The 24,039-nt window shown below is 41.9% G+C and overlaps 2 protein-coding genes across 2 annotated transcripts in view; both read right to left on the bottom strand.

Moving 5' to 3' along the window:
* Positions 1-6,491: 6,491 nt before the first annotated feature.
* LOC135219703 (zinc finger protein 728-like) overlaps positions 6,492-24,039 on the bottom strand; it is a 33,601-nt gene continuing 16,053 nt past the window's right edge. The window contains exon 2 of the mRNA XM_064256689.1: positions 6,492-11,545. Coding sequence (XP_064112759.1) covers positions 9,241-10,548 — 1,308 coding nt within the window. The 5' untranslated portion in view covers positions 10,549-11,545 and the 3' untranslated portion in view covers positions 6,492-9,240. The remainder of the gene's footprint in view (positions 11,546-24,039) is intronic.
* Positions 16,809-24,039, bottom strand: part of LOC135218961 (uncharacterized) — a 62,432-nt gene continuing 55,201 nt past the window's right edge. The window contains exon 4 of the mRNA XM_064255399.1: positions 16,809-16,911. Within this exon, the coding sequence (XP_064111469.1) occupies positions 16,809-16,911 (103 nt within the window). The remainder of the gene's footprint in view (positions 16,912-24,039) is intronic.

Here is a 24,039-nt window from a genome sequence, read left to right on the forward strand (position 1 = left end):
CCTTTTGGTTCATGAGAAAACGTTTTGTAGCCACAGCTATCTCCTTGGCCTTCTTGGATGGAAGGGATAGCTTGTGTTTCTCCAGGTCCCATTGGATTCCCAACCATTGAAAGTGGGAAGCTGGTTCTAGCCGAGATTTCTCTGTTTATTTGGAAGCCTAGAAACTCCAAGAGTTCTATTACTTTGGACGTTGACCTGCAGCATTCCTCAATGGTGGCTGCCCAAATGAGCCAGTCGTCTAGGTAGGCTACTAACATTACTCCCCTGGTTCTGAGTTCCTGGACTATTCTCTCTCCTCGCTTGGTAAATATTCTGGGCGCAATGTTGAATGGCATGACTCTGAATGAATAAGCCTGTTGCCTAGTCTGAAGCCTAGGTATGGAGAGAAGTTCCTTGCTATCGGAACATGATAGTAAGCATCTGTAAGATCTATAGAGGTGGTGACGGCCCCACGGGGAAGTAAGGTCCGCACCTGCGAGACCGTCAGCATGCGGAACTTGTCGCAAAGAATGTATGAATTGAGTTTGGACAAGTCCAGAATGACTCTTCTTTTGGCTGAATGTTTCTTTGGGACAGTGAACAGACGTCCCTGAAACTTTAGACTCCTTACTCTCTTTATGGCCTTCTTTTGTAGGAGATCTTTGGTGTATTCTTCCAGGTCCGTTGTTGGGATCTGGAAGAAGTTTACTGGCGGTGGCAGAGGACCTTTCCTCCATTTCCATCCCAGGCCCTTGGAAATTATGCTGCGTGCCCAAGGACTGAAGGTCCAATGGTCTCGAAAAAAGTATAGCCTCCTCCTACCTGCTGCCTCTCACTGGTTGGTTGCAGGTTTGTATCCCTTGCCCCCTCAGAAGCCTCTGCCCCTTGAACTGCTTCGTAGCCGGGAGTGGCCTCTGGCTCTACTGCTACCGGCATGCCGGTTGTAGCCGCGAAAAGAACACTGGCTTCATAGACGGGGTTGAAGGCGGGGGAGGACACTATGGCGGTAGAGGTCGAGGGCTGTTGGCTTTGTGGAGCCTGAAGCGGCACATATTGTTGCTGTAGCTGGGCCTTTGATGTTGAAGGCTTCGCCATTTGGGCAAATGGGACTGCCTGGACCATTTGCTGAGGATGAGCGGGTTTGTAGGGCATGAACCTCCTTTGCCTCTTCTTTGCCCTGGCTTGCTGTCCGGTTGCTTTCCAACTTGCGTTTGAAGGGAGACCCCAACGGACTCGGAGGCTTTGGTTAGCTCTGGATGCCTCCCTCAAGACATTATATCCACTTCTTCTTGAGGGAACAGTTTATCTCCCCAGATCGATGCTTTAATTAACCTATTAGGCTCATGCCTAATAGTAGCCTCTGCCAAGACATATTTTCTGCAAGCTCTTCTTGCGGCGCCAAAGTCAAACAGGTCCAACTGATAAGTCTGTAACAGACTTTTTGTCAAAACCTGGAAGATTAACTCTTCCTTGTACGTAAAAGCTACCAGCTCCATTGAGGTAACGGAGTTGATAGATCTAGCCAGTCTAGTCCTGGCCTCAAATTCAGACTTTATCATGTTCTCCGGAAGCTTGGGGAGCCTGTCGGAGAACAGAGTTGAGGCACAGTCTGGGTCCAACTTCCCGACGGTGAAAGTAGCTGGAGCATCTTGCCAAAAATCCCTGCTGGCAGGAAGGAGGAGGGAAGTAGCCTCTGTCTCCTTCAAGACTGGGAGAGGCTTTTCCTCTGTGATGGCTAGAAGAGTCAACTCCGTCACTTTGTCGGTGCAGGGTGACGGGACTTGGTCCGGCGTCACAAACATGGTGAATGAACCTTTGTGAGGCGTCAACCTGGTGTTGATGCACTCCCAATCAGCCATAGTATGAGCCCAGACAGCTTGGGCTTGTTCCTTCGGGAAGATCACCGTCTCCTTAGGAACTTTGTCAACTCTGACTAGCGCGTGCTCGGCTAGTCTGGCGAATCCCATGAAGGGAAACTGGAACCTTCTGGGTGGAACTCGAAGTCCTCCAGTGGTTGGGTGCCGCACCCATCAATGGTCAGTTTGCCATCCACGTATGGGGCGTGCATGGCAAACCGCCATGGGTTGTTCTTATGAAAGGGTGGGAGTTTTGAGGCATCCGGAACTCCCATAGCCAGCGCCTGAGCTCCGGAGTGGAGGAGGCCCGACATCATCTCCTTTATTGGTTTTATTTGTTTGGCCACAATGTCAGACACTGACTGGCCGGATATCTCGGGTCCGAAGAGCGCCACAAGGACTCGAATCAATCATCGACCACTTCTCTAACCTTCGACAACAAAAGGTTAGCTAGCAGGTTATGGTCAACGCCGGACTCCGCCACCTTGGATTTAGCGGACTTAGATCTCGATCCCTTTAAGGGAGAGAAGCCTTGGCAGCTGGCATCTCATCAGAAGAGGTCGACGGCCTAGGGGCCAGAGACAACTCTGACGCCGCTGGCGGAGTCGGCTTGGATCCCTTGGGCAGCGATTTTTATTTAATTGTCTTTTCCTTGGGACGGACAGATCTAGCACTATCCCAAGTAGTAGGGGTGGACTTAGTAAAGCCCCGGATGGAAGAGGTAGAGGAAGGAGTGGGACTGAGGAGGCTACCTGCCTCACTTACCTCACCACTTACCTGCTCCCCCAGGACCATGGGTTCCGTGTGGATGCTGATGGCAGCCACATCTCCCACCAGCTCTCGATCCTCCGGAAGGGTTCCTGTTACCGCCTGGATGGCGTTGATGATGGGGGCCACCAGACTAGGCTTTACTGAAGCCGACGGCAAATTCTTGAAGAGAAGGGTCCCCAGGCTGGCATCCAGGACGTAGGGGCGTCCTGACAGAGCGTTCCTTCCATACCCGGAGACCCAGTGTCTCAAGTCCGTCTTGGCCCTCTGGCGGCTGTCATCGTCTGTCTGCGGGAAGGAAGGGAAATTAACACTCCCACCATAGACAGTTTATTTTTTAAAAATATAAATTGCATGTATAATACAATTTTCCTAAAGGGATTTTAGAAAAAAGGAGGGGGGGGATGTTTTGTGCATACCTGGTCATTAACAAGAATCAGCACCATGTCATAGCAAATGGTGCAGGCTTCTGGGTGCCACACCATGTAAGGTAATTCACCTTCCTCCGCTTTGGAGATGGAGCAGTTGGCGTGGGACTGGCACACCTCGTGTCCCACGGGTTCGCTGAGGGAGGCGGAGCACCCCTGCGCCAGGCAACGCACCTTCTGTAAGGGAAATTATTAATGAGCAACATCCCTTTAATTCAGTGCATGCACAATCTTAATGATAACAGCATGCATAATCCAACAACAATAGGCATGCAATTTACTGAATAATTTGTCTTTAAACAATTTCTTGTCCGTCGTAGGTCGCGTTCGCAGGTTCTAGGCAGGCCCCAATGCCTGCTCTCCAATATCCGCCTGACTATGAGGAGGACGGACCTCAACTCTGTAGTCTCGCTGGACCGGAGGGCTACACATAAGTGTAAGCACCTACTAAGACCCCAAGAACGGAAAACCAGATCAACCGTAGGTTTATCGGACAACTCCGGCGGCGGATGTGAGGGTAAGTCACTCTCTGTCGGTACCGCAAGGGTCCGGAGTTAATGCCTGTACAACTTTCCCAACCTTGGCTACACTCAGATCTCAATGGCTTTTGCCCTAGCCGTTAGCTGTGGAACCGCCGGAGATAGCGAGTCAGGAGAAGGGATTACCATGTCTGATGATGCTTATTTCCGTTAAAAAAGAGAGGGGGGGCGGGAGAGGTTGGGGACAAGCCGCCTACCGCCATTCCACTGTTAACGGGGACGTAAGGGAGACCACGGAGTGTGTAAGTAAATACGAGCTGCCGGAGCTACGTACGCCATTGAGCTCCAGCAGTCTAGCGTAGGGCTACGTATTCCTTACTCGCTGCCCCTGCTCCTCTCCCCCCCCCCCCCCATCCCTGTCCTCCCCTCCCCCACTTATGTGTAACTCAAGCGGACGTCTCTTAGAAAGAGAACTAGTCCCGCGAGTTATAATGGATTGGCTGAGCCGAGCCTATAAGTGGATGGGGGGTTTGGTGGAGGTTGGATATGGATATCTGGCTTCCTGCCCGATCATAGGTGGCCACCCAACTGGTCGTGCAGGCTACCCCAGTAGGGGTAGAGTGGATGGAACCATGGCCCGTTGTGGTTGGTATCGCTACCGATTAGAGTGGCCACCCAATAGACGATGTGTAGGCTACCGTTTGTAAGAGTGGTAATGCAACCTGGCCTATGGCCCGTCATTGGTATACACATCGGTTAGGGCGGTCACCTATCAGAGGCGTAGGCTACCACTATAGGATAGTAGTGACTGGGTCCAAGGTTCACTTTGGTAGGATCACGACCAGAAGGGGGCCTCGACCGAGAGGAATAGCCTACCGAAGGAGGCTAGGCCAGACTAATGTTAACCAGACCTTTATGGTACAGGGATACAATTTATACAATGGACTAACGAACATATAGTAATAATGAGGCAATATAGGAGAGTTGCAAAAGTGTTCTATGACATATGAGAAGTAACCAGTACGGGATTAACTGATTGACCGCCTCGAGGCCGCTAAGGGCACGATTTCTCAGAGTACCTTGCTCCCTAAGCTCAATATCAGAACCAAGACCTCAACTAAACCTACTAAAACCGAATTTATTCGTTTCAGAGTGGTCAGGAGGATAGATCCTTCAATTAAGGAGCTTTACTACCTTTCGGAATCATAAGGGAGTGAAGGTTACGTACAGTTAGCTTTTCTAAATAAAACACCTGGACTATACTGTTTTGGTGGCAACTCTTCAACCTCTTCAGTGAATTAACCACTAGTGTATTTACAATCTATTCACGTAAAATACTAGTACATATATGCAATTATGAAAAAACTTTCATCGGAGAGAGAGAGAGAGAGGAGCTACCAGCTCTCTCTCTCTCTCCCTCGTTAAGTCCCACAGGCTACGTTTAAGTAATGATAATAACAATATTACTACCATAAAGCAACTTTCTCTCTCTCCGACTTCGCAGGGCAACACAGCCTGCTCTCTATACGGTAATAATACTAATACTACTATAAGAACATGTCAAGATCCCGCGCACGCCCATAGTTAAGGGAAGAAAGAGCCAACAGTTCTTTCTCTGATTTACGTCTTAGCTTAGGGGCCATAGTAACTCCTGAATAAGACATGGGCGTGAACGTTATCCTTGTAACATATTCTACAATGAAATGCATATATAATAAGAACCACGGGAATTGGGTACTCTGATGTTCAATGAAAGATGGAATTATGTATTCAAACAAAACATAGTACCCAAACCCACGCGTTCCCGCTCGCGGTACCCAAGATGGCGGGGTGACACCACTCCCGCAATACTTTCTACGGGACTACGGTCCACAAAAGGTCCACAACTTCATAATATGTGGAAAAACATAAACTGGGGTACTCAACTTCGGTGTAAGAGACATCTCGAAAGAGGCCATCGTAAAAAACACACACCAAAAGCTGGTAAAGAGAGAGCAAGAAAAAACGTGTCACTTTTGAAAAGGTTTCTAAACAGGATTGAAGATGTAGCTTGAGTCGGGCATTGACAGTAGTAGTACGAGGGCGATGTAGATGTGACTGTTGACCTGGCTCACCCCATACGGGGGTTTTGGAGAAGGAAAACTCTAAATGGCAGGAGACCTGTGAATAGTGGCTTTCACACGCCCCGAACTTTATACACAACGCCCTTTGGGTGCTCAAGCGAGGGTAGTAACCTCTACATACCAATGCTAGCTTTTTTCTCTGGTATACGGCAAACACAGGTCAACCCAGAAATAAGGCTATCCAGATTTTTTTTTTAAATCGTCAATCTTTCATTAAAACAATAATAATTTTGATTTCTTTTTAAAACATACTTTTCTTTACACTAAATTCCTCAGCAATTCATTCATGGACCTGCCATGCCATAAATTAGACTTTTCACAGTTAAAACATATATATTCTATTAAAATGTGATGTACTACTGCAATGTTTATCCAGCAAATATCACAATATGATACCATCCATTTGTGTTCAGGACGAACTCTGTTCTAAAAGTATTGAGGGATGATGTCTAGCACTGCCAGACCACCTTTACTTCCAACTTCAGACATTGCCCACAAGTCCTTGGATACTTTCTCATTAGTCCCTACACATTAGACTGAACAGATACTTGGCTCAAGTTCCATGGTTCCTCCTCTTTCTCTCTTTCTCACTTCCATCCTGCAGCCTTACCAGAGGCATTGATTACACAACAGTGCATCCTGCAGTCAGTAAATGAGACTCCTTATTAGAACTTGCCAGTTACACCACTCAAGTTGTTCAATGAGTCTATCACTGTTAAGGATGTTCTTTCTTGACATTATTGTTTGATATTATATACGTAAGTTATTGTGTACAAAAATATAGCTTTTTTGTTGTATGATTATAGTCATAACATCTATCAGCATGCAATTTTGGAGACTGGAAATAAAACAACCACACTGCGCCCTCATTTACTGAAAGACTGACTTGTATGGCCCAGATTGCAAACATGACAACATTGCTTATATTAAACACTGGCACATGACATACAATTCACCTATTACTAATAATATTTCAGCATTTATAAGAAACAAAATGCAATGTTGAAAAGTTGGTCATAGACAGAAAAAAGTTACATAACAAAATGAAGAACCACATACTAATCCCTGAGTTTGAAGTACATCAGACAGGAGGCATATCAAGGAAACAGGTAAAAATAATTACAATTCAGATCATACCTATATCTCAACTAACATGAATATCACTGTTTTTAGTTACACAATTAAAAATATGGCATCTATAAAATAAATAATTCAGGACTAGTATCCACAAAATAAGACTTCAGTATTTGTGTTTTCTTAAAGTTCTGTGTTGCTAAATACAGATCATAATTAAGTTTTAGTAAAAAAACCTTAGTTCTAAATAAACTATATTGAAACCTGAGTATACTCAAAAAATATTCATTGTTCACTACGATACAGTAATTTATGTATAAAAAGAATTATTCCTAAGAATATTTGCTGGTATATGTATATAATGCACACCATGTAACATGCAAGAACAAAGTACGTATCTAAATTCGTTTTTGTTTTTCTAAACATTTTCCACCCACCTAGTAAGTCACTGACTGAGAATGTACATAATACACCCAATCTTTCAACCATATTTACCTAGTTAAAAGACTAAATATACAATTAAGTAATACTTTCATACAATTTCTCAAACAATACATAACACAGAGTAAGTAATGCTACACTAGTTAATACACTAGCACAGTTCAAACTTACATGAAGTGTGATGTACTCACTAGACTATCATTCCCGCAGAGACATAATTGTCCTGACTATATCTGAAATGGAATGAAAGGCTACAGCTTGACACCCATCCGGAGCAGACAGAAACCCTTTGTGCTAATCAGGAGGAATCCGGGATTGTTATAAATAAGCTAGAAAGTAGCATGAAAAAAACATATCTCTCAAGATGAAAATGCTAGTACTAAATAAAAAGTCCATCTCATCAATTTGTAACCAAAAATCTTTATCTTTAATCAACCCAATGCAACAATTATTTTTTCACAGAAGTCTAAGTCTGTTGCAATCTCAAAGATTAGTATTGTATTGGTGAAACATAGAGTTTAAACTAAAAGGCTTCTTTCCCTTTAAAATCAGCATGTATTTTGCTCACTTTTGTTGACAGATCTGCCAAAAGAAAAAACAAACTTTTACAACTCCAAACAAAACCCATACTATCACCTCATACCTAGATTGCTAATAAAATATGACAGCCAACTACTACCTCAAGATAATGAGCCAGATATAGCTAGCTAAAAAAATTAAATAAAATGTACTTCTTAAAAAAACAAAACGTGTGTCCATAAGCACATTAGTAGTTTTCATAAAATCAATAAAACAGTAGTAAAGTATTCATAAATACACATCAACTACACACTCTTTGGGAAAAAGCTCTTGGTATTTAGGTAATTTACATTGAAATTCTTAATATACGTACTATAATACAGTTCACTAAACAGATCTAATAGAAGTTAAAGAGAAGTAGATTATAAACCAAACTTGATATTTTTCTAAGTCACTATAATGACTCCTAATCAATAATATGAACTAGAACATTTCAGGTACATTTTACAGCAAAAGGTACTGTTAAGAATAAAAATATTATTCACCAAAATGACAAGAGGATTGGTTTTCATGACCAACTAATTATAAGTACATGAAAATCCTGGTAGTATAGTACTTGTTTTTGAATGAAAGCATTTGATGCACATGAAAGTCTAGACAGTTTATAACCATTTCTAGAAATACAATATTAATAAATATATAATAATAATAAGACTAGTTTTTAAAAAGATGACTAGAATATAAAAACTGCTTTGGTGTACTACTGACGTACAGTATTTTCATTTATTATATACTGCAATGGTGTACTGTACATGCACCAATAACATTTAATAATAAATATTATAATGGCATATCTACATCATAATGTGGGCATTGTCCACTGGTACCAAACGACATCCCACTGAACATGTTTTATTGCATATACTTTGCACCACAGTAAAATTAAGTTCTCCTCATTATGTATTACATACTAGTGAAAAATAGACAAATTACTCTAAAGCTAACAAAGCTTACAAAAATTAAACTTACAATGCACTATCACTGATCAAAATGATAAAAGAGTTGTGCATAATTTCTTCCAAACGTGACATCTTGTAAAAGCAAAAACTTGTCACAAAAAAATAATCTGCATACTTCACAATAATCTGAATTACAAAATAGCACCATGGCCCTTGAAATATGTCTTGAAACAATTTTGTAAGAGTATTTCAAAGTATAAAAACCAGTTTTCATAAGCCTTAATGCAAAAGCTAGTTGAGAATGAGCCTGGCTTCCATTAATGGTCCTTATCAACCCAAATGCAGTAATCATCAACTTGAAGTGCTATCAACTTTTGAAAATAGGTCACAAAAAGGTAATTCATGGATATTTGTCTCCTCATAACTTATAATATGTGCAAACAAAAAAACTACCATTAAGTACAAAAATATTGAGACAGGTTAACTAAATACTTACTGATCTATTAAGCAACATTTTCTTTACTTTTGTGGGACTACAAGATGTGCATGCAGCCGCAATGCAAGACATTCTTTCATAACTGTACTCCATTTTATATAACATTTATACTAATGGTTTATATTAATGGATCAATAGCATTTTCATATATTTCATCAGTAACTAACTCATCAACTATAATCAGTTCATTGATAAAGTTTAAATGCGGTACACCCTTTTCATCACAGTTAGCATCAGAATCTGTCTCCTGTTCTTCCTTCAAGTTACCTCGATCTATACATGATCCCCCTGAGGATTCTTGCTTTTCAATGTCCACTTCTTTAACATAAAACTCCCTCGAGACCTCAACATCTGGATACTCTTGCTTTAGAGTAACATACTCAGCTCCTTTTTCTTGTTCATACAGCATCTTTTTATTCTGGGTCCATTTATGACTTTCCAATGTACGCAAGGTAGTTTCTCCAGGGTTTGCTTTCATTTCAAGTTTAAGATTATCTTTTGAAGAACCATACTCTTCAGGTTTTGAACACTTTTCGGCTAAGCTTATGTTTGGGACTCCATTTTCTATACCATTAAAATGTAAGTTGGACTCTGTATTATAATCATGGTTTCTTAATATGCTAACTACATTACATGAACCTAAAAGAGAACCTTGATGATTCTCTCTCTTTCTTTTCAAAGCATTGTTCTGTCCACACAATCTTTTAATGCTCAGTGTGATCTTGTGCTTAGATGGATGGCTAGGTATTCCAGCATTCACATTATCTTTTTTACGGGAATGGTTTTTCATGTGTTTTGCAAGTTCTTTACGATAGAGGAAAGCCTTTTCACAAACTTTGCAAATGTGTGTTTTTGTTGCAGAATGCCTCATCATATGCTTTTTGAGTTTACAGTCATAAGGGAAAGTTTTGCTGCAAACAGGACATGCGTATTTCTTTGCTAAAGTGTGAACCTTCATATGACTCTTAAAATTCAACACATGCCTGATGTTCTTTTTACATATCCGGCACATGTAAGGTCGTTCCTTGTTGCCCGTTATAATTAAATCTTCTTCAAGCAAATTTAGAAAAGACTCTGATGACACATGATGCATGGTATTTTCTAATTTTTCAGGAGTATTCTTTGACTTATGAATATTGAATGACAAAATACCCATGTCATCTGTCTCTTTACTCTCTTTTTGTAATATTCCCTCAGCGCTATCATTGATCGCTGTTTCTTTGTGATCATCATCTTTTCTGTCATCAGTGATGTCTACCTCTTCAACTTCATCATCAAACTTTTTTTCAGTATTCTCAGTGATGTATGTCTGCTTAAAGCCATCACATAACTCTCCTTCTGTATTTGATGACATGTGACTTTTTATGTGATGCTGAAACACATTATATTTATAAAATACCAGTCCACAAGTACTGCAAGAATACATTAGTTATTAATGGATCTTTCCTTCTTGGCCGTTAGATTTTTTCACTTTATGCACACATATAGTGGCCTTTATAATGTTAACAGTCACAAGTATTCCTATGTTGCAGAAGTTGTTCACTACTGTTAGAGGTAAACAGACACTTCTCACATTTTACATCACATCTATTTACATTTTTTAATGGCCAGTCCTTTATCATCCATGTACTTCTAAGTTGTCATTACTTTGTACCATTACTATACTGTATCTTCCTTAAGAAGCATTATATCAACAAAAGCCATTAGGTGTGTGCAGCACAAATAACTGAATTTTAATCTTGCAGTTAAATTCCATAATGCAAATCACAATATGATCATGCAATATATGTATAGTTATTCCAGTCAAAAAGCTTCTGAGAATGAAGAATGACAGTAACAGATTTTAAAATGGTTGACAGTGTCATAATATTTCCTTGCAAATAGTTACTCTACATAAATTTTTGACTTCATGAATGATGTCCCATATAAAGCATAAACTCTATGTTATTTATTAGAACAAGAACATAAGATAATTTGTATAGCAATGTTCTAATATAACAAAGTTAAAGCTAAGATATTATAAAATTAGGTACATGTAGTAGTATTTCTAAAGCTCTAATCTTTGGACAAAAAAAGGGAAAGAGATATTCCAAAATTACTTCAAAATTTAAGATACTTATGATTTGGTGAGTATATCATTCTTAGTCATTTGGGAAAGGTTCAATTTAGGAAATTCATCCACAGCAAAACGTTTGAACTTACACAAATAAGCTAATGCAGTACTCTAAAATAAATAAATCATGATAAATTACAATCATTAATGCTTGCAGACTGATTATAAAAACAGTAACATGATGGCACCTAGATGACTGTCAGATTTCTTATAATCATTTGGCACAATATCTTCCACAATGTGAAAACTAAGCTGCCCATATCATTATTCCAATCTTGATAAAAACTAGAACACTTAATCCATTGCTAACCTGAAATAAAGAACAAGACAGTTACTGTAAATACTGGAACCTGATATTAACAAATAAAATTCCATGACACTCACAACTACTATACTACAGTAATACCCTGAACTTACGCGAAGTTGGTTCCAGACCCCCTCGCGCAAGGGAATTTTCTTGTAAGTTTGGCACAGTCCGTGAAAATGCTAATAAATGCTTACTTCTAGAGTTTGAACAATAAATATTACCCTAATCATGCTCCCTAAATATTAAGCTAACTTTAAAATTAAAATCACAATTTTTGAAAGTAGATTGTATTTTTTCTAACTATACAAAACCTGGGGTCCTAACATAAGGAATTACTTTCAGCACAGCTGGAATTACGGCCATTAAATTCTTGAACGAGGCAGTTAGGCAATAACTACCATCTGGTTGGCAGGTAGGCCTGCCTGCCTGGATGTAAACACTCTACTTTGCCTTTTGGACTAGGTTGAGATTGAGGGGTGGCATGAGGTAGATATAAATGTAAAGGACCTCAGGTTTGTATAGTTAAGAAAAATACAATTTACGTACTTTCAAAACTTGTGATTTGTTCCTAAACGATATACAAACCCTCGGTCCTTTACATAAGGAAGACTCCCTGATTGGTGGGAGGAATGTGAGTGAGCCTCTAGAACTGACTGGAATTCTACACACTGGCATTCCTCCTGGTCGTAAGAGCAAGGAGGAGTGCCCTGCCTCTGACAACTTGATCGGAGTATAGGAGCTGCATGATCAAGAGTCAGACTTCTGGGCCTTTTCGAAATGAGTGAGGAATCATAACTCATCCAAAAAAGGGCTGGGAAGAATATTTTAGTCAGAGGCATTAATGCAAAGTTCTGGGAAGGGTTTGCATTATTGCCAGTCTCCTTCCTCCCCTTGCTAGAGGAAGGAGTGGGATTGCTTCCATGATTCTGATAAGAAAAATGAAAAGGAAGCTCGAAGTGTAAGCTTACCACATCAATCGCTCGACCAGCCAGTGTAAGTTCAAGTCCTATCCTTAACCTGAAGGAAGAGGAATAGAGGGACGAGGAGGGGAGTGTGGAGAGGCCACTCACTCTTACCTCTAGCACCGCACACCATAGGCAAGATGCAACTTGTCCTCTTGAAGGTGCCAGATAAGCAAACACAACCTGCAAGCATCCACCACCAGTCCAAGGAAAGGAGGTCCCAAGGACCTGCAGGTAGACCTGAAGGAAGAAAGATATACATATGGTTGCAATGAGACCTCATCTATCTTCCTGTCCAACATATTCTTCAGTGATGAATTGTACCCATCCACTGGACTATCCAACTGCAGAGAGGTCTCTCACTATCTCATAAGACCCTGAGAAAGACGTGCCATTGGACACTTATGCATTGGCAGTCTGCAGTAGATAAAGACACTGACACTCAATGAAGGGTGTTGATCCTTCATGGGTACAGCAACATACCAACAGGACAAAATAATAACTGATCTGGATCGACCAATACAGTCTACAGTGCAGATCATGAAGGACTCGGACTCATCAACAGCTGCCAACTGATTGTGCTGTCACACATCCCATCCAATCCAAGACATAGTCACAAAATGACACCCGCCTTTTGAAGGGTTATGCTGAGAATAAGCATACATATCGTCTACGTATCTTGTTCACCGATGATGTTGAGAGACGAGAGGATGTTTCTCGCAAGGCATACGCACATCAAACAATAGTCACTTGCCTTCTAGAGACCGAGGTCCTTGTGATGGCAAGACAGAAGTTTCTCATCAGTAGCAGAATCTCAACCAAGGTGAAACAATACCCTATTACTAGTGAATGACTAAGGTGAATGTGGACCTACATCTTCACAGTTGAATCTAGAGAAGTAAACTCTCAAGATTCTAATCATAGAAAAAGTCCCGCCGATGACACCAACTAGTAAAGATGGCTTTAATTCCTGTTGTTTTACAGAAGACTGAAAAAGTTAATCTGGTATTTCATTGCTACTTGGTGAGAAAGTCGGAGTTTGCAATGAAAGCGGAGAGTCTTTCAGTAATGAAAACACAGGGATTGTACTGCCTAAAGAACTGCTTCTTGTAGGTTGGATCAGGGAGGAAGTTTCTATTTACTTTGGAAGCAGAGCTTGTCAGGCGGGGAACAGGTGAAGTCTTCCGTTACTCATTTACAATTCGGGAAATGTATATCAGAAGACAAAACTCAAGTTGTCTGAAGAAAGTCATTCTGTGCCATCACAGCAGCCACTAAGTCAGGTGCGATGGAGCAGAAGACTAGGCTACAGACTTCTGTTATACCGTAGGGTAATCAGAAAGATGATAAAGTCTAATGAGATATATCTCTGTCTGAAAATTCTTGCAATGGTAAATGTGGTGCAGTAGAGATGGGCATTATGCAAGAATTCCAATCCAACCAAAGACATAAGTCTGTGATTGCAGGGCAGAGAGCTTTGAATTGGTAGTTAATCCTCGACAAAGGAGGAACAATACCAAACTGAAAAGATTCTCGGAGAGTGAGCAGTACTGAGAATAGACCACTCACTTGACTTGCCATACCGAGTTGCCTGGTAGCGCATTCCATGAAGGAATGCGTTCGGCTAGAACCATCAAGCGTAAAAATGATACACTCAAGCATCTGCATCTCAACCAAAACTGGAGGGAAGAAAACCTTCTTGTTCGGTGGTCATGTAAATGCTGTGGTGTTGTTGGGAAACAATACCACTAGTTATCTTAAAATCAAAACCGGTAACTCTTGAGAGATCCGAAAGGCTGTCCCGAGTTGCAGGTTAATTAAGAAATGGTACTATTCATCTTGGTCACATACCAGTAGAATTAACTTACAGATATGTGCCTACTACTCGGACAATCCAACTGATAACAGAAGCATGTCGCGAGAGAAATATACTAGTATATTTGTAGGTTCCTGTAAACTGCACTCCAGCCTAATTCTTCTTCATTCAAGGGACAAGAATAAGGACTGGAAGCAGACCTCCTTCATTCTCTAATGAAGAGAGCAAAGGTGAAGTTTTCCCGAAGGGAGACTTCTACGGTAATAACAGGATATCAAAGACGACTAGTTCAAGCCAAGCTGGTTGTTCCCAAAACAGTAGCACTGGAGAGGTCCTCAAACCCCTCGGTACTATCCACCCTGAACAGATCGACGTATGTTCGATAAGATCCTAAGATTGAACCAAAAACATAGTCTCTCGGGTTTGAACTCTGAGGAAAAGACTCCACAGAATTCCTCTTATTTCCTTGTTCATTCCGTTATAACCACGAAGTAGAGAGAAAAAAGAGAGGAGGATTGACTGTTCTTGCCTGCTCTTCCCTGAAATAGCAATGCTCTCACTCAGTTACACGAAGCATTCATTCCTACAACTGTTGCGTTCGTGCGAGTGCTAGCTAAAGTTGACAGGAGTTAAATACAGTAAAAGCTGGCGAGAACTTGCTACGCGTCTATCTTCGTGATCGAACCTCATGAAGAGGACTACACAGAGGACCTCTTCCTATCTCCTTCAGATGCCTTGTTTCGAGGGACAGCGACATCGATCTTGGCACCTGATGAATAGCCATTCCTGGCTTTCACAGGTGGGTCCGAGCCTCCAACGCAGTTTGGTAAGCATCACCCTTGGAATCAGACAGGAGAATGAACCTGGGTTCGAACTCCTGGGACCCCAGAGACACTATATTTTGTGGATAGTGTTCAGGTTCCCACTCCGGAAAGAGCAGGCGAGCCGAAGAGACAGCCAATTACTTCCTCTCCATGGAAGTCTCAAAGTGAGACTTTGTAAGGGGCGGAGAATACCTTCCTCTTCTTAGGATGTGGAACCCTTTTGAAGAGGGAGGTTAGGAGGTGTCAGATAACAAAGATAAAAGACGATGACCTCATGAAAGCTTGCTGCAACACGGAGAGGGAGGGTGCTATTTCATGGCAAGGAACCACACCAATCGAGCAGAGTTCACTCGTCAGAGCCGAGCACTCAGATCGGCAGAGCTGTCTGGTCAAACTGAGCTGAGCCGAGTGAGCCGAGTAGATCACCACTACATATTTAAAAATGGTAATAGTCAACGAAGAATTATCACTTCTTCCCAGTTAACTGTTCTCCTTCAAGGCTGAAGCTCCAAGAAGAACAATAGGGATTCTGTGTCTGCTGTCCTACATGTTCAAACCCTAAGGTCCAATACACAAGGACGGTACTTGACCATTCACCCAGGTGTTGCATGCAGTTCCAAGCTCTACATAACTCTAAACCAACCTGAGAAGCAGACTCATCTGTACTGGTAAAGACTCATCTCGCCATCCAAGCACTCGTAATAGTGAGCGCTCGGCGAGCATTAGAATTCATAAGAATTCCCACACTCAGCGAGAAAAACCCAACTCTTGTATGACAATAATCGGCCGAGCTACTCAGCAATATGATGAAGCTGAGCACTCGGCGAGTCCCAATGAAACCAAGGGATCCAGGTGCTCGGCGAGACTCTCAATTATTGTAATAGTAATCATCGGGAATGCCCATTGCCCGAGTGTTTGGAAATCTCAGAAAACCAAACGACTCTGCGAACGCTAGAAATTCCAAAGAATTTAATGGCTTAGCGAGACTCCCGATTTTTTCAATAACAATTACCAGGAATGTCTGTCTCGCCCAAGTGTTTGGAAATTACAGAAAAATCAAACACTGAGAAATTCCAAGGAATTTGAGCATTCAGCGAGATTTCCAAGTATTGTAGCAGCAATTATCAGCAATTTTTGTTTCGCCCAATTGTTTGCAGATCACTAAAGAACGAAACACTCGGAGAGTGCTAGAAATTCGAAAGAATTTTAAGCACTAGGCGAGACCCTGAATTTCATCAAATGATCATCGGGGTGGGGCCCCTCCTCGATTCCCGAAGAAATCGAGGAGGACGGGCATAAATACGGAGGAGGAGGAGGAGGAGGAGGAGGAGGAGGAGGAGGAGGAGGGGAGGGGAGGAGGAGGAGGAGGAGGAGGCTACCTTCTCCTTCTTTGACAGGGATCCTTAGAAGTCGAAGGGGTGGAGGCTGATGAAAAATATGATGATTCCAAAGAGGAAGATGATGCCACTTGACAAACTCTCTTCCTTTTCGACTTCTCCAAATTCTACTAGACTTCTACAGGATGAGGTATATTTACCAACAGGAATAGTTGATAATCACAGGCCAGCGGCAAAGGCTTTGTCCAGTGGCGAAACTCCAAGATAGCAGTGGTAAATGAATATGATTCCCAGCAGAAGAACAGTACACACACTCAAGGATGAATATCAAGCATGAATATGAGTCACAGGTACAATTCCAAGGTTAAGATAACAAACACGAAGAGATTTCCAACCATCCACTGCTGTAATCACTATCACCACTGTTAGCCTGTAAAAGAAAGAAAATATGATTTAAAGTAATAAGGATACTCCTCTCGCATCCAAGGGCAGTGCCCTCCAAAATGAGGAGATCCCCCAAACACCAACACTGCACGCCCCCTCTTCTATCTTTGTCCAATAGCTAGCGAAAGGACAAAGAATTAGAGGAATTACCAGAAGAAACAAAGGACAAAACTCTGAAGTTCCTCTCGGTAATTTTCAAAGCTTAAACGTAAATTTCAGATGAATCATGTCTTGTCCTAACGTTACGGGGTGAAAATATGTTATACTAATAAAGAAGTTGGCATACCCTTGCTGCCGACCCTTAACACAAAGTAGAAAGGCCGCTATCAAGGCTATCACAAAAAGTGGGTTTGCATATTAATTACTTATTAATATCAAACACAGTATATACATATTTATAGAAAATAAAAAATTAAAGATCCCACAGGGAAAATTATTAATGGCTGGTCAGCAAGAGCTCACAAATATAAGTCTTCATCGAAAGACGGCTGAAAGCAAAGTGGAGTGTTTGCATCCGGCCCAGGCAGGCAGGTCTACCTGCCTACCAGACGGTAGTTACTGCCTAACCACCTTGTTCAAGAATTAATGGCCATAATTCCAGCCTACACTGGAAGTAATTACTTATGTAAAGGACTGAGGGTTTGTATATCGTGTAAGAACAAATTTGTATTTATATTACAAATACATATGCTAAGTTCACTTAAGTATTTTCACGGTTTTGTGTAAGCCTTATCCTAAGTTTGGAAGGTAAACAAACCAATTGGCAACAGTGATAAAAAAAATAAAGCAAGAACACATTGCTAATGTTCACAGCAAAACCAATGAAATATGTCAGGAATCTGGTTACTTTTACAATAACAAATATTTTAAAATGAATTATGAATACGGAATAAATTTATGCAATTCATAACCTTTTCTGGTTTAATTATTTAAATGAAATGTTATGTAGGGTAAACAACCGTGTGGACTGGCCAACTCACCGACTACCGCGATTCGGCCACCCTCCGAAAAAGTACTTTTAGCACGTCCCTGACACGTAGGAGATGCGGTTCATCCAGTCAATGAGGTTTTTGTTCGGGTTATGAACAACAGGGCTCAAGAACCTCTACTCTCCTTTTGAAGTAAGTATTTTTTCCAAAGTTAGAAATTAAGGCCATATTTTAAGATTTAAACAGAGGGTAATGAAAAGGGTGGCCAACGCAGTGCCCACAACCCCAAAACGCTTTCGAAGTTTTCACTTACAACTCCAAACATTTCGAAGATTGATGCCATCTCGATGTTTGCGGAGTCGCTGGTGTCAATAAACTTCCCATTTCCTGTGCTAAATCTGCACATTACTTGTACCCATAGACTCTGGGGCACTTTCATCACAACAATCGTAACCCTGACCTCTTACCAGCACTTATTCGTACTTATTCAAGGGGACTACGGCATTCTTTGCGGCGTTTTGCAGCGTTTTGCGCTCTTCAATTGTTTATCAGTGTTGTCAATTGGTGTGTTTACCCTCCAAACTGGGTATAAGACTTACTCAAAAACGGGAAAATAAGTGAAATTTATGTATCTATTTGTAGTATATATACTTATTACAGTAATTTTATCATTACTACATTACTATGACAACTAGAATTCATGGAAACAGTTTGTAAATGCATCGGCAACGATGCATTTACATTGGCAACGATGAGTCTTTTTGCCGTCGTCTGCTCGTACTTCAGAAATATCTGTAATTTTTCGGTGTTAATTTGGTTGCAAAAAAGGGATAATAGACATGAATTAAATAAACATTTTGAAGTAAAGTTAAACCAAATATTGAGTAAAGTAAAGAATTGAGGGAATAAAATAAAGCTTTGCACCTCATAAACATGTAGTCGTCTGCTGCTCGTAACTGTGTTTGCGGATTGAGTGCTTAGGAACTAGCAACAGCAACGTGGTTCAAGTGCAATGTGGAGTGAATTAAGACCAAAATGTGTATAATTACAATCAAATAAGCACTGTGGAGTTTCAGTTGTGATGGCAGTAAGGATAAAACCACCGATTACGAGGTAAAAATGAATTCAGTTCAAACCGTGACCCAGGGAATAAAAAATTTCATACCTGTTTCACTAAAGGGATTTTGGACGAAGGAAAATTCTATTTCGGGTGATTTGCGGCTTCGTGTCGCCCTATGAAAGTATCCTTAATATCATTCTTTCTAGGTAAAAATTAGCCTAAAAAATTACAGAGAAAAACAAAATTAAGAAAATGTCAGTAAAACTGACTCGCTCACTCTTAAAAAGAAGTGTCGGTATGATATATGGGGGCGAGTGTGGAACACTACCACGAGACAAACACCAATTAGAACTTCCCTATCAGAATCCCCCCAAGAGAGAGCTGATACCAACGGGCGATGCAGCCTCTACTACTACTACTAGAGGACGCCACCACGGACAGCCCAGCGCCCCTAGCGGTCATCCTTAATTAAAACATAAATACATCTTGTCCTGCAAGGGGGGGAAAACAAACCATAAAAAAAAGGGGGTTTCATAGGGCGACACGAGCCAATCACCCAGAAATAGTATTTTTCCTTCGTCAAAATCCCTTTTCTGGGCTCAGCTCGTGTCGGCCTATGAAAGAGTACCAGAGAAAACAGACAAGATGGAAAAGGAAATAATGAAAAACAGTTTAAAATGATGGATATAATATAAGTAAATCAAATACAGCATACAAATTAAGCACTTAAACTAACTTATTATAATAGAAAATAATAGAATGTTAGTAAACTTAAAGTACTTAAATGGTAGATAAATAAAAATTACAGAGATGCATGTAAAATAAGGTAAATTTGGGATTTACTTAATTAGAATACATAATTACAAAATATATACATACATGTGTCCTACCCTAGCATAAAATAAGGGTAGGTACACTCAAATCCATCATTTAATACAATTAATTCCAAATATATACAAACACATTTGTGACTGAAGATCATCACAAACACAAAATGGTGAATATACAAACATAATGTGTCCTACCCTAGCATAAAAATAAGGGTAGGAACACTGAAGTACATATCAGTACAAAGGTGGTTGTCCCTAGCAAAAAAATAAGGGACAATCCACTATATGATACAACGGCTAAGGCTATGATGTTGAGTAGCCTGACGATAGGTTGAGGCATGTTGGTTGAAGTAGGTAGAAAGGAGACCTGGATCAATACTACAACTACTAAACAGTATCAGGGGAAACTATGTTTTCCCGCTGCTACTGCTGAAAACTTTTAAAGATTCCAAGGACTTTAAATAATGCCGTTTAAAGACTGTCGGGGATTTCCATCCAGTATACTTCCTAAGATCCTCAAAGTTCATATGTTGGAAATAATTAATTGAGGTGGCTACTCCCCTGATATCATGTGCTTTTGGGAATGACTCAGGGTTGGCTTGTTTAATGAAGTAAAGGATTTGCTGTCTAATGCCTTTAACTGATAAAGTACCACCTTTTTCTCTCATAAAGAGAGCACCTGAGGATCTAGAAGAAGTACGAGAAAGAAAGGCTCTAAGAGTTGATACTGGCAGAGAGAAGGATCCTGTGGAAGTGGGATAACCTTCCAAGGAGCCCCACCTTGCAAGAGGATCTTCATTTTTGGCTACAAAAAGCTACGATCCGGAGCAAGTAGAACTTCTCCTGATGGGAGGAATTCCACATGACCCGCATCCCTGGATAGAGCCGACAGTTCTGAAATTCTAGCTCCTGAGGCTAGGCTTAGTAAGAATAATGTCTTCCTCAGGAGCATAACTGAACCGTACAAGATTGAGTTGTCAGTATCTGAAGCTAGTTTGAGGACATCATTTAAGAACCATGAAACTGTAGTAGGCCTCTGAGAAGGTCTAAGTCTAGCACAGGCTTTAGGGATAGATGTGAAATAAGATTCAGTCAAATCTATCTGAAAACCTACTTGAAAGATTTTCTTCAAAGCCGATTTGTGAGTGGTATCGTGCTAGCTGCTAAACCTTTTTCAAACAAGGATCTGAAAAAGGATATAGCCAAATTAACTGTCATGGTTGTGGTGTTCGATTCTCTCAGGAAAGATGCTAATTTTTTAACAGCTGAGTCATATTGTCTAATGGTTGACTCTCTCTTATCTGATTCTAGGAAGAGAATGTTCTGTGGATCAATGTCAGCATCGTTTATTAGCCGCAAACTTCATGAAGTCCATAAAGTTAGGGCTCTGGAGAGTTCTTGAGGAAGCGAACACAGTCCTCATTTGTACTGATTGTGACAGTTTGGGATTGGGGATCCGTTGAGGTCGGAGACCCAATTCCAAAAGAAGAGGATACCAGTTGCTCTTGGCCAATCCGGTGCAATCAGAGCTACTATCCCTTTGAAAGACCTTAGTTTGTCCAGGACTTTCAAGAGAAGATTCACTGGAGGAAAAACATAAATTCTCCTCCACTGATTCCAATCCAACGACAGGGCGTCCGTGGCATAAGCCAGAGGGTCCAGGTTGGGGGCCACATAGCAAGGGAGCTTGTGGTTCGCTTGTGAGGCGAAGAGATCCACTTGGAGACCTGGGACTCTCGGCTACCACTGGAATGACCCGACGTCCAGAGACCACTCTGATTCCAGAGGAACTGACCGGGACAGGGCGTCTGCTATCACATTTCTTACTCCTGCCAGGTGAGTGGCAGACAGATGCCATTTGTGTTGTGCTAATGCAAAAGATGGCTATCATGACCAGGTTCACATGCCTTGATTTGGACCCCCTCCTCTGTTGATGCAGTGAAACTACTACTGCACTGTCCAAAAAAAACTAGCCTTTAGATGAGACTTCTTCGGGGAAGCAGTCTCTTCAGAGTAAGAAATACTGCCATTGCTTCCAACACGTTTATGTGGAGCTGGCGAAATTGAACTGACCAAGTCCCTGAACCTGTTTGAACTGAGAGTATCCCCACCCACCCGGACAGGGAAGCATCAGTGTGAATGGTTAAACACTGGGAGGGGATATTGAAGGGGTACCTTCTTTGGCTAAGTTCTTTACTTTGACCAAGGCACCGTAGTTGGTTGCGGAGGATCTGTGGAATTACTGACAACTTGTCTCGATATTTGGAGTTTGCTCTTGACCGCCAAATTCGATTTATATCTTTCAGCCTTGCTTTCAGAAGGATATCTGTTACCGAAGCAAACTGAAGAGACCCTAGGATTCTCTCCTGGTTTCTTCTTGATGTCTGTTTGCATTTGAGGAATTGCCTGACAGATTTTGCTATTTCCTTCCGTTTGGCCACTGGAATGATAGATTGTGGGAAGACAAATCCCATTGGATTCCTAGCCACTGAAAAATGAGATTCCGGAGTAAGTCTGGATTTCGTTTTGTTTATCTGGAACCCAAGATGTTCCAGAAAGTGAACTACCTTTTTGGTAGCTTCGAGACATTCCTCGACTGTTGTGCCCAGATCAACCAATCGTCGAGGTATGCCGCTACCATGATTCCCTGAGCTCTCAATTGTTGTATAACCACTTCTGCTATCTTTGTGAATACCCTGGGGGCTACATTCAGACCGAAGGGCATCACTTTGAATGAGAATGTCTGATTTCCTAGCCTGAATCCTAGGAATCGGGCGGAAGTGCCTGGCTATAGGGATATGATAGTATGCGTCTGTAAGATCGATGGAGCATGTGACGGCTCCACGCGGAAGTAGGGTCCTTACTTGCGAGAGGGTAAGCATCTTGAACTTGTCGCAGCGAATGAAAGAGTTTAGCTTTGACAAGTCTAAGATTACCCTTCTTTTTGTTGAGCCTTTCTTTGGCACGCTGAATAAGCGCCCTTGAAATTTTTTTAGATGTTTGACTCTCGCAATAGCTCCTTCTGAAGGGAGTTCTTCCGCGTAATCTATCAATTCCTTTGACGGTACCTGATGAAATGATTTGATTGGAGGGGATCTTTGATCCAACTCCAGCCTAATCCTTTGGACACTATGCTCTGTGCCCAATTGCTGAACCCCCACCTGTGGCGGAAGAGGAACAGCCTCCCTCCTACCTGAGCCTCATTGCTGATGGGCGGGTTGGCCACCACGCCCTCCTCTGAACTGCCTACTCCTCGTGCCCCTTCCTGCGCCACGCTGACGAAAGTAACCTCTCGCCCTACCCCTCGGTTGAGAGTAGCCTTGAGCCTCATAAGCAGGGTTAAAGGCCGGCGAGATAGAGTAGGAAGGTAGAAGGTTGAGATTGCTGGGGCACCAGGAGGGAAAGGCTGGGTCTGTTTAGATGTGGAAGGTTGTCCCTGTTGGGTAACTGGGACTGCCTGCACAAACTGCTGCTGATGTTGAAGTTTTTATAAGGCTGGAACCTCTTACCAGCCTTCTTTGGTTTCTTGCCAGCAGTGGGAACGGATTCCTGTTTCCTCTTAAGAGGAAATACCCCACCTAGCTCTAAGGCTCTGGTTGAGTCTAGCAGCTTCGTGGTGGACTTCGTTCACTGCGGACTCTGGGAAGAGATCCGCTCCCCACATGCTCGCAGCCAAGAGTCTATTAGGCTCATGCCTGATAGTGCACTCTTGAAGGACATGCTTCCGGCAGTTCCTCCTGGCTTGGAAGAAGTCAAAAGCGTCTGACAGAACCGTCTGAAACTGTGATTTCGCCAGAATCTTGAACAGCGGTTCGTTAGCGTAGGAAAGGGCAGCCATTTCCGTAACGATGAGAGAGTTGAGGGACCTGCCAAACCTAGTTCGCGCATCGAACTCTGCCTGGATTAGGGAATCCGGCAGCCTAGGTAATTTTTTTCTTTCTCACCGAACTGGTCCATGGCGCAGTCCGGCTTGAGTTTACCCAGCGTGAATGTAGCTGGCAGGTTTTCCCATAACTCTCCGAAGGCGGGGAAGAGTTGGAGAAGTAGACTCCGACTCCCTCAACTGTGGAATGGGCTCATCCTTGAGGACTGCCTGAAGAGCCTTCTCCACCAATTTCGTGGCGAACGGAAGAGAGACCTCCTCTTCCGTCGCGAAAATAGTGAAGGACTCTTGTAGGCCTGGAGTCTAGTTAGTACACTCCCAGTCCTCAAGGCAGTGAACCCATTCTCGCTGGGCGTGATCTCTACTGTAGAGAACTGACTCCTTCGAGATCTTGTCCTCTCTCGTAAGAGCC

Source organism: Macrobrachium nipponense, chromosome 1 (assembly GCF_015104395.2).
Source record: "Macrobrachium nipponense isolate FS-2020 chromosome 1, ASM1510439v2, whole genome shotgun sequence".
NCBI lineage: Eukaryota > Metazoa > Arthropoda > Malacostraca > Decapoda > Palaemonidae > Macrobrachium > Macrobrachium nipponense.